We start from the raw sequence: 17,122 nt of genomic DNA on the forward strand, positions 1-17,122 counted from the left end.
TAATGCCCATCCCGCCTGTCGACCACTGGGCGATTGTAGGGTTATTAACCATTTTAGATGCCTGTGATCTGTGGCTACCGTTATCGTGGCCCCTTCGATGTATCCACGGGATTTGTTAACGACCCATACCACCGCCAGTGCTTCGCGTTCCGTGATGCTATAATTCCTTTCAGCCGGAGTCAATAGTCGGCGCCTTCTCCTTGCGTTAATACTACCACTAGAGCGTAGCTGCTTGCGTTGGTTTGCAGGGTGTACAGTTTCATCTCGTCTGCCTGCCTCAGGATAGGGCTCGTCATTAGTGCTTTCTTGGCATGCCGGAAAGCTTTGTCCTGGTCCTCTCCCCATTCCACTCGTTATTTTTCTTTGTTAGCTGGCTCAGGGGTTGGGTACCTTTGCAAAATCAGGTACGAATCGCCTATACCACGAGCAGGTTTGTAGAAATGTCAGTAATTTTTAACGTTCCTGAGGGTTTTCATTCCTACAATGGCCGCTACTTTCTCTGGATCAGTCTGAATTCCTTCGGGCGTCACTATATGTCCTAGGTACTTTACTTCGGTGCAGAAGAACCGACATTTCTCGCGGTTCATTCGCGGTGCCTGAATTTTCGCGAACAAGTAGTCTAGATGATGAAGGTATTGAATCCAGTCTTCTGGTAATACTATTAGGTCGTCCAGGTAGCTTAGAATTGGTACGTCGGGTAGGCTGGAACGGAGACAATCCATAAGGCGTTGGCGTCTATGGTCGAAATGACCTTGGCTCGGTTGGTTAGATGTATCAGATCGTCGATTCGTGGTAGAGGATAGCTGTCTGCTGTCGTAATGGCGTTGAGTTTACGGTAGTTTACGCATACTCTAGTACCGCCATCCTTCTTTGACACCATTACCACCGCAGCTGTCCATGGTAAATCGCACACCTCGACGATATCCTGTCTGATCATTTCGTCGAGTTCCGTTTTTAGTGCCATGCGTTTGGCAGGTGATAACCGGTACGGTGGGACTGCGATGGGCGCATGATTGCCTGTGAAGATATAATGCTCGGCGTGGTTACGCGGGCCTTTTGCTTCCTTGAAGATATCACCGTTCTTAGAGTGTAGCTGCTGTACCTTCCATCGATATTCTTCTGAAACTGGATGTCCCTCATTTTCGCGCAGACTCAGCTACCTGGCGCTTAAAGAGGCTATGTGTATTGTAGGGATGATCGTAGCCGAGCGTCCAAAGTGTGCTGTTCGTCTTTCTTCTCCGGTCTTCTACTCGTTTTAATAATTCAGACGTTGTACTGTCGGTAAGGCTTGTGGCGGCTACTGTTGGCGCGATGTTAACCTCACCGATGCTATCTGCTATGGCGGCTAGGTCTTCAATTTTCATGGTCGGATGGGCCTGTAATATTTGTTGTGTATGCGTAGGTAATCTTTGAGGCCACAAGGTTCTTAAAATATTTTCATCTAGTAGTGAACCGTCCAGTGATGTTAGATGTCGTAAAAATTGCGACGGTTTTCGATCACCCAGTTCCTCTTGCTGTAGCAACCTTCGAATCTTTTGGTCCTGTGACTGTGATAAACGTTGTATTATTTCTTTCTTTAACTTAGTATAGTGTTCGACTTTCGGTGGATTTAATATTATATCTTCCACTTCACAGGCTAATTTGTCATCTAAATATGATAATATAAATTCATATTTGACATCTTCTGTTTTTATTCGTGTTCGATTAAAATGAGCCTCGATCATCGCGAACCATAATTGAGGTTTTTCATACCAAAATGCTGGTATAGGCCTCGCAATTCCATGTGATACGCCTGCATTTGCGTCGTTTGGATTTTCTGATTTCACTGTCTTATCTCCTTCACTTATTTCACAAATAATTGAGAAAAACAAATTAAATATTCACTATAAAATGTCAATGAATGTTCAAAAAAAAAAAGAAAAATGACACTTCTTATAAAAAAAATAAAAAATGTTGTTGAATCTTGAATAATACACTTAAGTTAATTTACTATTGTTCTGTTTTACTCACGTCAGGTAGATGAATATACCTTTTATCACGTCACCAACTATTATATCACGTCACCGAGTATTATCTATTAACAGATTGATTTTGTCCAATACTATTTATTATTATTTAATATAATTTGTGTATTGATTGGTCCTTGTTGGCCGCTGATGGTTGAAGAGACCTTTTGCTTCGATGGCCGTTTCTTTTATACAGGACGGAGGCAGCCATCTTGATGCGTGCGCATCACGCAGGGCAATCACGAGGTACGGCAGGGCCGTACTAATTGCAGGGCAGCACTTGGGTGCACATACATAGAAAAAAGTTTGATTATATAAAACTTGGCAAATCTGTTGAGGAACTTACAATTACAAGTATACAATAAAACTAACCTAACAAAATAATACAATAAAAACCTAACTAAATAATTCAATAAACCTAACTAAATTTAAAAACCTGTCTTCAGTCCTTCTCTTTATTCCTAGTGTAACTGCTCTTTGCATGACGAAGCCATTCTCTGATATAATCACCTACTTGAGCCTCCGACACTCGAATATCATTATAAATAGTTTCAGGTACAATCTCTGAAATTATTATTGGTTTAAAAAAATTACTACAAATATTTTATAAATATATTGAATTAATAAATTAAAATCAGGCATTTATATTGTATAATGATTTATTTATTATATTTAATGAAAATTTATTAGTATTATTTTATTTTAAAGCATTCCATACTTTTGTTTTAGAATTTTCAATTTTGCTTCTTCAATTTGTATAATTGGTTCTTGGAACTTCAATTTATCTTTTCGGATTTTCTCTAATATTGTTTGCCTTCAACGGCGCTGCCTTCTTCTTGAAGTTGCAATATGTTCTCGAAATTCATATGCACTATCATCCCGCGCTTCTGCATTGTTTTCCAGTATGCAGATTATTTTCATATTGTGGCTGGTGCGATTTACATGACGTCGTTGTTGATGCTTCGATAGTGGACTGTAATTTTTATTAATCGACGAAATGCGAAATCCCCACGATGATTGTGTTAGAAAATAAAACTTCTCTTAGATTCACATTAAATTTATTCTATATACTATTTTACAAAACACCTCCATATTCTTTGCCTGTTTATGCTAGACTCACTATTCATTTGAATTTCAGGCCCGACGTAATACATTTTATTGACATATTTTATAACCTAATTGTATGAACCGTCGAACCTGGGCAGGATCGTCCCTGTTTACGGGATTAACAAACTTTTTCCTGACCGTTATATGTAATAATATTTCACAATGTTACAGCGACGGTCACACCAGATGTTCTGGTTTAAAAATTATCCATTCTCCGCCGCCTTAATTATTCACTTATAATTAAGATCAGTATGTATATAAGTATGTAATTGTACAATGGCATTATGTACTAATTAAAATTACAAAGTAATTGTGAAATTATGTGAATGTATTGATCACAACAGTTTATATAAAAAAGGATTATTGACAAATACCAATATGAATTTCATAGTAAAACATAATTCTTAATACTAATTTTAAAATAATTGTACTGTGTAAATAATGAAAGTACAGTAATATATTTATTTTATGAGAAAAAAAAATCTATTCTACATCTCCTACCGGTAAGGGGCACAATTTAACAATTGGCCTTATAAATATGCCATTTTTTGCTTTTACTGTAGCTACTCTCACATTTTTAACTTTGCGGATTGCAATGCCTATAACGCGACCCGGTAACCAGCTTAATGGAGGTAAATTATCTTCCTTTAAAAGAACTATGTCGTCTATTTTGAAATTTTTTGAGGAAGTTTTCCATTTGTAACGACTCTGAAGCTGACCGAGATACTCTATGGACCAACGTTTCCAAAATTTATCTTTTAATTGATTAAGTTGTTGCCAAAGTGATAATCTACTTAACGTCACGTCGATTAAGCTGGGTTCCGGAAATGCGGTAAGTGCTTCACCTATCAAAAAATGTCCGGGACTTAAAAACGTGGGTTCATTACTATCATCAAAAACACTTGTAATTGGCCTTGAATTAACTATTGCTTCTATTTGGGTTAAAACCGTGGAAAATTCTTCGTAAGTTAGACAAGTTTCTCCCACTACTTTTCGCAAATGATGCTTAATTAATTTTACCGCGCTTTCCCACAAACCACCAAAGTGTGGTGCGTTGGGTGGATTAAATTTCCACTCAATGCCCTCTACGGCAGCCGCGTTAATCACCTCGTTTCTGCTATGCTCATTTTTAAACAAATTATACAGTTTATGTAACTCGTGCCTAGCGCCTATGAAATTTGTACCAGTGTCAGAAAAATTTTTACTGCATTTGCCTCTGCGCGAGATAAAACGTTTCAAAGCAGCTATAAATGCGTCGGTTGTCAAACTGGTAACTAGTTCCAGATGTATGGCTTTTGTACTAAAACAAATAAAAAGTGCTATGTAGCCCTTCATTTGCGGTGCTTTTCGTAGCCGACTTGTACGCAAATTGATTGGGCCTGCATAGTCTACTCCGGCATTTAAAAAAGGACGAGCTATGGTTACTCGTTCAATTGTTAGATTTCCCATTATCTGCTGAGAACTAGTAGAATTAAAACGAAAGCAGCGCACACAATTTTTGATTATACGTTTTATTGCGATTCTACCTTTGATTGGCCAAAACTGCAGTCTAACATTAGCTAGAACGGTCTGTGGACCGACATGCAAAAAACAGACATGTTCTCGTTTTAAAATTAAATTTGTTAAATGATTATCGGCTGGTAATAACAATGGAAACTTTTGTTCATATTCTATGTTTGCCATTTGTATTCGACCCCAACGCGTAATAGACTCTAGATCTAGATTTAATCCTAAAAAAGCAGACCCGCTGTTCAAATATTTGAGAATGTGTTCAAAATTTTGTTTTTGAACGATTTTAACAATATGGTGTAATGATTCTTGTAATTCGGTTACTGTCAGCGGTCCGACAGTCGTATTCTTGCAGTTTTTAATAAACCTAATACAATAAGCCATTACGCGTTGGAGTTTATTAAAACAAGAAAATCGTAGGAACATGTCGTCCATCCTCTGTGCACAAGTATTTATTTTTCTTTGAATTGTTTGTTCGGGAACTTCAAAATTGATATTATCCGTTACTTTAAAAATTGACGGCCAGGAGTCAGTTTCAAATTTAAGCCATGCTAGACCATACCACCACAAGTCCATGTTTATTAACTTATGACCGTAAATACCGCGCGAAATGAAATCGGCCGGATTGTCCGTTGTCGGTACATGTCGCCATATTATATTATTAAGAGTTTGTATTTCCGCTACTCTGTTTCCTACAAACTGTTTTAATTTTTCTGGCCGCGTGATGATCCAACACAAGGTAATACTTGAATTACTCCAAAAATAATTATTATCTACTTTGAAATTCAAAGACTTAACGGTATTTTTGTATAATCTTGTTAACAATAGTGCAGCGCAGAGTTCAAGCCGAGGTAAGGTTATCGATTTAAGCGGAGCCACTCTAGATTTTGAGCATAATAAGCGTACTGTAGGCTTCCTATTATGATAATTAGTTTTAATGTATAAACAAGCTCCGTAAGCTTTCATGGAGGCATCGCAAAAACCACGAATTTCAATCCGATCAATTTTGTCTAATTCAAATAACGGACGCGGAATGATTATATTTTGTATGTGTATTATATTATTTTCAAAATCGAGCCAACGGTTCATAATAGTGCTATCAACAACTTCATCCCAATCGGTTTTTAGCTGCCATATATCTTGCATTATTAATTTAGCTAAAACTACACAAGGCGAAATAAGGCCAAGAGGGTCGAAAATTTTGGCAATAGATGATAAAATGGCGCGCTTTGTTCTTTGTGATGATGGAATTGAAGCATTTGAAGAGATTTGAAATACATCTTTCTTGGGGTCCCACAGTAAACCCAAAGCCTTAATTATATTTTTATTATCGGTTAAATTGAACGCATTCGTTTTGAGATTTTGTAAGGGAACGGAATCAATAATGCTACTGTTGTTAGCAGTCCATTTATGCAATTGAAAATTGCCACGATTAAAAAGTTGTATTAGTTCCTCCTTTAACTTTATTGCCTCTTCTAATGAATTTGCACCCGAAATAATATCATCCACGTAGCAATCGTGTTGGACAGCGCGTGAAGCTAAAAGAAAGCTCTCTCCCTCATCTAATACGAGTTGATTCAGACAACGAATAGCCAAATATGGCGCACAAGCAGTTCCATAAGTAACTGTAGATAAATTAAAACATTTAATTTTGTCATGAATATTTTCACGCCATAAAATTCGTTGCAAATTTTGATGTTCTTCATTGACGCGAATTTGTCAAAACATTTTTACAATATCCGCGGTCATTACATAAATATACGATCTAAAGCGCAGTAAGATAGTAAAAATATCCTGTTGTAATTTTTGTCCTGTATAAAGAACGTCATTCAGAGAAATGCCTGTTGATGTTTTCGCAGACGCGTCAAAGACAACTCGGATGTTGTCACACCTATTTTTAAAAACAGCGTGGTGGGGCAGGTAATATGCAAACGAATTTTGTGAGATATTTTGTTCAAAATTAGGAACTTCATAAGCATGCCCTAATTTAATATATTCATTAATAAAATCGCAATATTGTCGTTTCAAATTCTCATTTTTGTTAAGGCGAGTTTCTAAATGTAAAAATCTACGCTTTGCTTGTTGCAATGATTTGCCTATAGCTGTCGAAGCATTTGGTTTTAATGGTAATGCTACGGTGTATCGACCATTTATATTTATAGTTACGTTATTTACAAAATTCTCTTCGCATAAACTATCGTCTAAGTTTGGAATTTCCTCGTGATTAATCTCTTCTATCTCCCAAAATCTCGAAACTGCTTTATTTAATGTAAGATTATTTACAATAAACGTTCTTTTATAATTTGACAAGTTTTCATGTTTCGGGTAGGCTAATCCGCAAACAAACCACCCAAACACTGAATTTTGTAAAACCGGCAAATTATGTCCTAAAGATATGCTTTCACCTCTTAAGATTTGACCCCGATTAACATATCAATATCGCCAGGTATATAAAACTGGGGGTCCGAGAGAGTAACATCTACAGGTAAATTTAGCTGGGACGGATTTATGTAATTCGAAGGTACTTTGTTTGTAATTTTTTCTAATATGACGAACGATAACTGTTTTGAAAAACTAGAAGACTCGTTTGAAATCGATACGCGTGCAATTGAATCGCCATTTATATTGATGCCATTAACTCCAGTCAGCTGAACGGAACTTGGAACGGTCTTTATATCTAGAGAATTCAGTAACTTTCGGGTAATAATATTTATTTCTGAACCCGTATCTAGAATGCACCGTACACGAATTTTTTCTCCCGAAATATGTTTGACAAATAAGCAAATAGTCGGTAATAGAGCGCACGTGTTATTTAAATTAGCATTCAAAACTTGTGATGCAGGTAATACCGCAGTAGACGGCCCGGGAGATTGCGGGTTATTTGCTTTAGTTTGCAGACTCTGTTCTAAATGTAATAAAGAATTATGAGGTTTATGACACATTTTACATTTATATTTTGATTTACATGATCGGATTGTATGTCCGTCACCTAAACATTTTAAACACATTTTATTTTCGCGAATGAAAATTAACCTTTCTGAAACTGTTTTTTCAATAAATTTGTTACATGTAGAAAGATGATGTGCATTTGTACAGAGCTTGCAAACTATCGCTTGAATATTTGAAACCGAAACCAAAGCTTTTCGTTTGAAATGAGTTTTGTCCGGGTCTATGTCTAACTTACGAGAAAGCTCCAAAGCCAAACAACTATTTTCCAAAAACTTAAAAAGTTCCGATACAGTCGGCAATTCCTTTTGTGATCGAAAGGTATTAAATTTTATTTTGGTATCTGTATCTAATTTATTTAATAATAAAAAGGCCATTAAAAGGTCCCAATTTTCAACTTTTATGCCCAGCGCTTTGAGAGAATTTAGATTTTGCTGTGCAATATTCAAGAAAGATTTTAGTATTTCGTATGTACCTTTCGAACACGTTGGAATATCCATAATTTTTTGTAAATGTGAATAGGCAATTATACACGTGTTTTCAAATTTTGCAGATAACAAAGCCCATGCCTCAGAGTAATTATTGTCAGTGAGGGCTATATTATTAATTATAGTGGCAGCTTCTCCCGACACATGACATTTCAAATAGTACAGTTTTTTGACATCCGATAAAGTAATATTATTGTGGATTGTGAATGTAAATAAGTCTCTAAAACTAATCCACTTATTATATTTACCATCAAAAGTTGGAATTTGAATATTCGGTAATTTTATGGCTGAATTAACACAATTTTTACTATTATTTTGTGTACTATTTGAATTGTCTATGTGATGCGTGAATTTAATGGTTAGCTTTAGGTAAAGATTATCTATTAAAACATCTTCATCCTGCTCGTCAAGCGAGTCGTGGATGGCTGCCCTAACCTTTTCGTACTCCGCGAATCTATTGTCAAACATGCTTTTAATACCTTTTATCATTTCTGAAGAATGTTGATCCCAATTATCATTATTTAACCTTTCAAGATGATTTGAAGCTTTGTTGCCTTCTTAAAAGTTTTTTAAGTTCTGCCATTTTAATTGTTTTTAGAACTCAAGATAACTTAATTTAATTTTCTGATAGAGAAGCGCAAACCGTTACAAAATTTTACGTATAACAGGCGTTATGCAATATCAGCGGTTATATCAGAATTTAAATCTATACTATAATTGATTATTTAACAATTCTAATTTAATATTATTAGAAATGGGGTCTAACACATCAATAACATAAGTTGTGGTGTAAATAAATTAACAAATATATAAACCAATAATTAGTGATGTTTATAATGACTAATATAATATTTCATAAGATTTAATAACCTAAGGATTAACGAAATTGGCCCAAAATCTTAGAGCAAGATCCAATTTCAATCAATAATATGTCCAGGTTTATATAATAAAATAAAATTATGGCTTATCTGGTGTAGTATTGATTTGACGGAAAACGTGGCGGTATCTTCGAGTGGATCCAAAATACTCGTACTGGAGAGATCACTGTTACTCGGATGGTGCTTCACGTTCCTGGTGAAATCCTCAAAATAGTAGGCTGGTCGCTTCCGGCGTCGCTATCGTATCAGTATTGGATTACGGCGGTGGTTCGAATCAGTATTGGATTCGAGCAAATGCAGCAAAAGCGTCCATTAATTTCACCGTAAATTACACGCGTTTACAACAACGATAACTTTGTTAATGCTTAATTCACTGCACACAACAATTTTAATATTATTAGGTGTATTTGTAAGAAAAGTTTTGAATACTTTTACAGTTTCACTTTCACAATCACTTTCAATTTAAACTCAGTTATTTAAATACATTTATTAGTCAGTACTAAAAAGCTTTTGTCTTGATAACTGGTCTGTCCAAAGCTTGAATGCGTGGCTCAAAACGTTGATTAAAGTCAACTTTAAAAATTTGGGTCGAAGATGACCAAATGGAGCGATTTACATGACGTCGTTGTTGATGCTTCGATAGTGGACTGTAATTTTTATTAATCGACGAAATGCGAAATCTCGACGATGATTGTGTTAGAAAATGAAACTTCTCTTAGATTCACATTAAATTTATTCTATATACTATTTTACAAAACACCTCCTTATTCTTTGCCTGTTTATGCTAGACTCACTATTCATTTGGATTTTAGGCCCGACATTTTATTGACATATTTTATAACCTAATTGTATGAACCGTCGAACCTGGGCAGGATCGTCCCTGTTTACAGGATTAACAAACTTTTTCCTGACCTTATATGTAATAATATTTTACAATGTTACAGCGACGGTCACACCAGATGTTCTGGTTTAAAAATTATCCAGGTGCTATTGCCATATATTTCATCAAACTCTTCTGCATACTGGAAATTGAAATTTCCTTGTCCTATTAGACATATTTGTTAATATTTATAAAATTATTTTATATATTTACATCATTATTCGTATCAGTAGCTTGACTGTCAACATATTTTTTATAATTTCGTTGAAGTATTCTCCAACGATTTTCAATATTGCCTTCAGTAAATGTAATGCCAAATTTAATATTCATGTCATTTTTTATGACAATCCACATAGCCTTCACTGTTCTCATTTCTAATGAACCAACATTTGGCTTATATTTTTTAAAACATTCTATTAAAAATGCTGTTCTCTCAACAGTCCAAACACCATCTTGAACTCCTACTGCTTCATTAGGTAATATCAAAAATTCTTCTAGTTCTATAAAATAATATATACTTAGCAAAATGAGAAATTAATAAGCAGTAACAATTTATTATTATAATAAATTATTATATATATATATATATATATATATATATATATATATATATATATGGTATACGGTAAATGTGCATATTTCGGCGAATGTGCACATTTACCGGCTCATTTGGCGAATGTGAGTTCAACTAGCGCGCGTGCGCACGTGCGGTGAAATACTAATTCATATATTTATATTTATATTTATATTAATTATTTTAGTCATATGCATATTAATACCCATTATTTATTACTATTGACCAATTAATCATTTATTTATTAACTATTAACTATGAACTATTAACTATTTAATTAATAACTATTAACTATTTAACCATTAACTATTACCCATTTAACTATTCTTAATTCACTATTTACTAATAATGATTCCCTATTTGCTAAAATCTATTCACTATTTACTATTAACTATTCAGTTATCACTATTCACGATTCACTACTTTACTATTCAACTACTATTATATATCTTGATCAAAATGAACATATCTTCAACAGAATGTTATTAATCATTTATCACCATAACATCATTTTGGTACAAAATTTGTAACATGCTTGACGTATTTCGCGCATAGTCTTTATTGCGCATGCGTCAAATACGCGAGATGTTCATAAGACCGATCCAAGTACGCACGTACACCATTGTTTTAATTTGATTGTTTGAGAACACGCCACATTCACCTAGCGTTTTGGGGAATGTGCACATTTACCGGTGAATGTGCACATTCACCGAGAGTGCACATTTACCGTAACATATATATTGTTAAGAACTATTATGTATTCATTATAATATTTTATGTTTAACACATTTTCATTAAAATATGTTGGTAATTTAATCTTGTATGTTGGTACCATTTATATAAAACTTTTATAAATCGACCCATATCCCACAATAAGGGCCGAATCAGGTAAAAAAATTAATATCTCTTCATTTGGTGGCAGCTAATTGCGATACCTACTCCGAAATCTATAATAAAATAATAAAAAAATGTTTGTGTGAAAACAAACTTAAACTAGTGAATTCAAATTAAGTGTTAATATATCAAAATTGTAGTGATAAAATTGGCGCGTTCCTAAATAATAAACGAGATAATAATTAATTATTCTACAAATATCAGTCAATAACTAATAACTGTAATAAATAAAAACCAAAACTATGATAAAATAGTACTCCAGTATAAAATACAACAATAATAAAACAAATCATCGAATAAAACTAAAATAATGTGTTAAAACCGAGTAATTAAGTGCATTACAGAACTTTTATCAATATTATCTATAAGAAATTAAACCAAAACTTTAAAAGTGATTCATCCACACTATTTTGAGACGCGGAACGAGCAGTGGCAATTTTCCAAGAAGGCGATTCTATTGTGTATATTCGAGCCTAGCGGATAACCTGGACAAGGATCTATACCTAAGCAAGGGCAAGGGACCATTCAATCACAAGATGAAGAATACAATCGGTAATAGTAATGAAAATAAATAAGATTTAAATCTAGCTCTAGCTATTATTCCGAATTTTGATGAAAATGAAACCAATGTCCGTGCATTTATTGATGCATGTGACTCGTTACATGTAAATTTGTTACCGGAGGAAGCACATAAATTATTTTTAATGGTAAAAAGAAAGTTACCAAGTAAAGTATTAGTTAAAGTTATTCGTAATAAAATTGCAAATTATTCAGTTTTAAAAACACATTTATGTAAAGAATATTATGACCAAACTTCTGTTTCCACTTTATATTCCAAACTATCTTAAACAATTTTCAAATGAATCTGTTAAATCTTTTGGCGATAGAATTTTAGATATAGTTGATAAAATGTTTAAAAAAGACTGCGATTCTCAAGGGCAAGAAATATCGGAAAGATTACGAATTGTATATATGGAGACGGCTCTTAGAAGTTTTGTCGATCGTATCAAAATTCCATTAACAAATTTAATTAAATCATATAGATTCAATGACTTAAATCAGTGGTTCCCAACCTTTTCAGTGTCACTACCCCTAAACAAGTATGAGAGTGGAGTTTACCCCTAGCCAATTTAAAATAAATAAAACCACACAAAATCGATGAAAATATGTTTATTATCTAACTCTTAACTAATTCTAAGAAATTGCATGTTTAGGTAACTAGTAATATAAAGTTATATGTAAATGAGTACTAGTGCGAAGGTTGAAATTGCTTTGCATTCACAAGTTTCACAATATTAGGTTCAGTTTCACTCAACGAGCATCTCATATCATGCTCAATGTTCATACGATTTCTGGCTTTTGTTTTTAATGTAAGAAGAGTTGAGACACCAGTTTCATATCTGTAAGTTGTAGCAAATGGAATCAAGATCTTTAAAGCTCTGTCAGCTATGATGGGATATTCTGCAGCTGCTTTTCGCCAAAATGTGCAGAGTTTATCATTTTGAAAATCAACTTTCAATAAGTTATTTTCACGCAGCCCGAGACACTAGCTGACACATCTTCGTCCTTGAATATATCGACGCAAGTAGAAAATGGTCTTAAAATCCAGGAGTAGCACTCACGAATGTCCATGTCGGGAAAATATTGCTGCAGTGAGTCTATCACGGCAGTTAAGTGTTACACCACAGAATTTTCAAATGTGATTTTGTCTCGTTTATTATTTAGTAATTGTTCACTTAGTTGTGTAAACATTGACACATCACCAGCTTAACTCTGCGTTGGTAAAATTCCAATTTGCGTAAAAAACTTGCAATTTTATCCTGCAGCATCAAAATATTTGTTTTATTTCCTTGCAGTGAAATATTCAGATTATTAATTTCAGTGAAAAATCAGCAAGGTACGTCATTTTTAGAACAAATATATGGTCTTTAATTTTGTCATAATATTCTTTTTCTTTTTGAGTTCTCTGGTTTTCAAAAAACAATCCAATTTCTTCTCGTAATTCATAGACCCTACTTAGAACTTTGCCTCTTGATAACCAACGTACCTCTGTATGGTACAAAAGTGCATTAAATGCAGCACCAACTTCATCACACAAAACTTTAAATAATAACTGGTGGTAGTGTTTTTACAGCCAAAGCGTAACGGTGTATCAAACAATGATAGTTGAAAACTTGAGCAGCAACTTGTTTCACAAGAGACTGAAAACCAGAACGGACGCCCATCATGGAAAGTGCCCCGTCTGTACAAATACCAACCAGCTTTAACTAGTCCAGGCCATTTTCCTCAATAAACTCTTTTAGAGTCTGAAATACGTCTTCGCCGCGAGTAGTAGTGGGCAAAAACTTGCAGAACAAATATTCCTCCTTCACATCATCATTTTTAATGTATCGTGTAAACATTAATAATTGTGAACACGAAGCAACATCTGTGGACTCGTCCAACTGCAGTGCAAACATAGGACTTTCCTTTATTTCAACAATAACGGTTGTAGAATATCGGCACTCATTTCACATATGCGAATTTGAATGGTATTGTTTGATAGTAGTATTTGGTTAATCTTAGCTATATGTTGCTCACCTATAACAAGTGTTACCGCATCTAATATGCAAGGTTTGATGAGGTCCTCTCCTATAGTGTGTGTTTTTTTTTATTACGTGCGATACGATAAGCAATTTTGTATGAAGCTTGAAGGCACGATTCATTTGCTTTCTGTATGTTGCCTGTAGAATCCATGCGCGAAAACTTCAGAATCTTCTCCTTTTTCTTAAAAAAATCTATATTTTTATCTGCAAACTGCTTGTGAACTTTAGCAAAATGTTCTTTTAATTTGTTCGGTTTCTTGCTTTCCGAATTAAGCACTTTATTACATAAAACACACTGAGGCTTTTCTATATTTTTGTCTGTGATGCTTGTGAAACCCCATTGTAGAAATGCTTCTTTATAAGTCGCTTTTTGCCAGATGGAATAAAAGCCATGTCAAAAACACCTGTAGGTACCTAAAACAAAAGTTAACTAATACATACCTACAAAAATAAGTCACTCGTGACAATATAAACGTGATTTAAGTCTTAAATGATGCTACCAATTTTGCAGTGACTGAAGATGTAACTTCATCACATATTAACGTAAATTGAGAATTATGTAAAAAAAATAGAGCACACCGCTAATAATTGTTTTTTTAGAACAAAATATAATCCAAATAATTTTTCTAAGACGTGTAGTTATTGTAAGAAAATAGGTCATACATTAATGAATGTAGGCATGCCAATCGTAAAAGTTTCATTCAAACATCGCATAGATTAATAAAAATTATTAAAAATTAACATTAACAATATTAGCCCCGCCCGTAAGAGGCGGGTTACATTAATTTATGAAACTGAAGGGAATGATTTCTTAGACTTATTTCAAGTCATTTTGCAGACACATAAAAAGCTATCGACGCGGATGTAGACGGTCCAGACACATAAATTAAGCTCAAAAATTAAAATATCTTATATTACTAATGCGTTTGTACTTGAAAGTGTGAAAGACATGCAGACGACGGTCCGCGTGGCCTGGCGACGGTCCATCGTATCGGAATACGAGACGATGCGACACCATTACAAAAAAAACAGTTCAGGTTACCTCCATTGGGAATCCTTAATAGCTATTATAGCTACCGGCTAAACTAACTGGGATGGATCATTCGTTTTATTAACGTTTGACCGGAGCTAGTCGCAAAATATTGCGCAGTGTGCAAAAGCAGCGTGCCCATTCACCGGTGAATGTGCACTAGAGATGGGTAACTCACTCCGGAGTTATCACTCCGATACAACTACTCCCTCGGAGTGAATCCGAGTGGAGTTATATCACCGGATTTGTCATATCCGACTTTCCCAAACTGGTACTAAATCTGTTACCGCGTTTTTGATTTTACACAATTATATAATTGTGTAAAAGTAATATTATGCTAATGGAACTACCCAGGTCCATTTACGGTTTGGTTTTTTCTTAAAGCAGGTATTTACTATTGTTAGCTTGTGTATGAGTGCAAAGTCAACAAGTTGCTGTCCCCTGTTATTCCTTGTGCCAAAGCCATGTTCTTTCACGACTAATTCCTGGTATTTTTTGATGTGCCCACCTTCGCGTTGAAGTCACCCATAAGTATGACGTGTTTGTGCGCCGTTTTTAATGCTTCCTCAATTGACTCATATAATTCGTCGATATCCGTTTCTTCTGCATCTGACGTAGGAAAGTAGACTTGAAGAATGGATATCGTATGACCTCCTATGTCTATATTGAGTATGGCTAAACGCTCCGATATACCAATAAAGCTTTCTATGTTATTTTTTTATCTCCTTGTTTATTATGAAACCTACTCCGTATTGACCTGCTGTCTGTCCTCTGAAATTCCCATTATATCGTAGTTTATAGCGCTTAAACAATTTTCTAATTCTAATTGTCGTTCGTAAGTTGATAGAGTCTTGACATTGAATGTAAGTATTTTAAGTAAGCAATTTTTATTGTTGCTTTTGTTGCTTGGTGTTATAGTTTTCTTTGGAGGGTTGTGTCATAATCCTCCACGGTGACCAACCGGGTTGGAGGATATTGTTATGTTATGTTTCGTTGAATAGTAGTTTGTTGGGTTTATATGGAGAGGAGCAGCTGTTTGCTACGCATTGCTTTTTGTAGTTTCTTGTCCCTGTGCTGTATTTTTTGTAAGGAAATTTAGCATGCTCGGTTTGTTTACTCCTTCGGTAATGCTGTTAGATCTTCTCAGTGATATTTCTTGATGTTGTGGCTTATTTTTTTTGTTTGTCTGTGTAATTCTTCCTTTCGACATTTCTTCTGTGAGTTTTGATGGCGATGCAGAAAACTTTCTTTTGGATGTTTGTTTAGGTATGACTAGTTTGTCATATTTAAGGAAAGCCATGTTGCCATTTTCTCTCTCTATTTTCAGCTGTTCTTGTAATTGTCTTCTTTTTTCTAGGATCTGTTTTGGGTAATCTTCCTTCATATAGTAGCACGTGTCGCGCAGTGCTTTTTTCTGTTTCAATATATTTATCTTAGTGCTGAGATTTGAGAAGGATATCAGAGTGGGTCGTGGTTTATCGCCCTTTTTTCCTAGCCTTCTAACTACTTGTAGATCGGCATCTGTTAATTTGATTGAAAAGTGTAGGTCTAACCAATTGAGCATATGTTTTTGTAAGGTTTCGTATGAAGATTCCAGTTCTTCGATACCGAAAATAACTATGTTTCTTTGTCTCGCCTGTTTTTCTAGGAAGTAGATTCTCTTCTCTTGGTTGTCTACTATCTCCTTGAGTTTCACATATTTCTCTTCCAAAGCAAGAAGTTTTTCCTCTAATATCCTGTTGATGTTTTGTGTAACCTGTTCTGTGACCTTTAATACACTGTTACGTCGTCACGTTACATTACTGGTCGTCAAGTTCCAGCTGAATTTTTTTAAGAGCTTTCATAATTTCATCCATGATTATTTTGGAATTAATTTTATAGTTTATTTTTGTAAGTTACACCCTCTAGTGGCGGCGATGCTCTGTCACCGATACGCGCGCTTCCTAACAGAATGGATAGTGATGATTGTTTATTTCGAAAAGATGGCGTTATTTATGTAAAAATATCGCAAGATGGCTTGATAGGTTATAAAAGGTGTTTATACTTGGGCTACTCGCTCACTACTGACAGTTTATTGTCTAAGATGGCCGCGCACACGCCGTGTTTACACAAAACCGCAGCAATTTCGCTTTGACTCGCACGATGGTGTTTGTACTTGGGCTGCTCGCTCACTACTGACAGTTTATTGTCTAAAATGGCCGCGCACACGCCATCCGTAAATGGAC

General features: G+C 34.8%; 2 protein-coding genes across 2 annotated transcripts; both read right to left on the bottom strand.

Moving 5' to 3' along the window:
* Positions 1-3,596: 3,596 nt before the first annotated feature.
* Positions 3,597-8,545, bottom strand: LOC113379524. Its single transcript, XM_026619544.1, has 3 exons — positions 8,044-8,545; positions 6,695-6,877; positions 3,597-6,247 (listed from the first exon to the last, which is right to left on the bottom strand). The coding sequence occupies exons 1-3, from the start codon at positions 8,543-8,545 to the stop codon at positions 3,597-3,599; spliced, it is 3,336 nt and encodes a 1,111-aa protein (XP_026475329.1).
* A 7,391-nt stretch (positions 8,546-15,936) lies between these two features.
* Positions 15,937-16,753, bottom strand: LOC113379685. Its single transcript, XM_026619553.1, has 2 exons — positions 16,701-16,753; positions 15,937-16,633 (listed from the first exon to the last, which is right to left on the bottom strand). Exons 1-2 carry the CDS (start codon positions 16,751-16,753, stop codon positions 15,937-15,939), a joined length of 750 nt encoding a protein of 249 aa, XP_026475338.1.
* Between the last annotated feature and the right edge of the window lie 369 nt (positions 16,754-17,122).

The sequence above is a fragment of the Ctenocephalides felis genome, unplaced genomic scaffold, assembly GCF_003426905.1.
Source record: "Ctenocephalides felis isolate EL2017-DRISC unplaced genomic scaffold, ASM342690v1 CF-g0.4_SCAFFOLD_00162, whole genome shotgun sequence".
Lineage (NCBI taxonomy): Eukaryota > Metazoa > Arthropoda > Insecta > Siphonaptera > Pulicidae > Ctenocephalides > Ctenocephalides felis.

Bases quoted from the DNA above. Each gene is read 5' to 3' on its own strand.
- LOC113379524 (XM_026619544.1), bottom strand. From the start codon at position 8,545: ATGATAAAAGGTATTAAAAGCATGTTTGACAATAGATTCGCGGAGTAC. The intron at 6,878-8,043 runs GTACATACGAAA...TAAATAAAGCAG, and splicing joins TATTCCAACGTGTTCGAAAG to TTTCGAGATTTTGGGAGATA. The intron at 6,248-6,694 runs GTAGATTTTTAC...ATTTATCTACAG, and splicing joins ATCATTGCAACAAGCAAAGC to TTACTTATGGAACTGCTTGT.
- LOC113379685 (XM_026619553.1), bottom strand. From the start codon at position 16,753: ATGGATGAAATTATGAAAGCTCTTAAAAAAATTCAGCTGGAACTTGAC. The intron at 16,634-16,700 runs GTAATGTAACGT...AAACATCAACAG, and splicing joins CAGCTGGAACTTGACGACCA to GATATTAGAGGAAAAACTTC.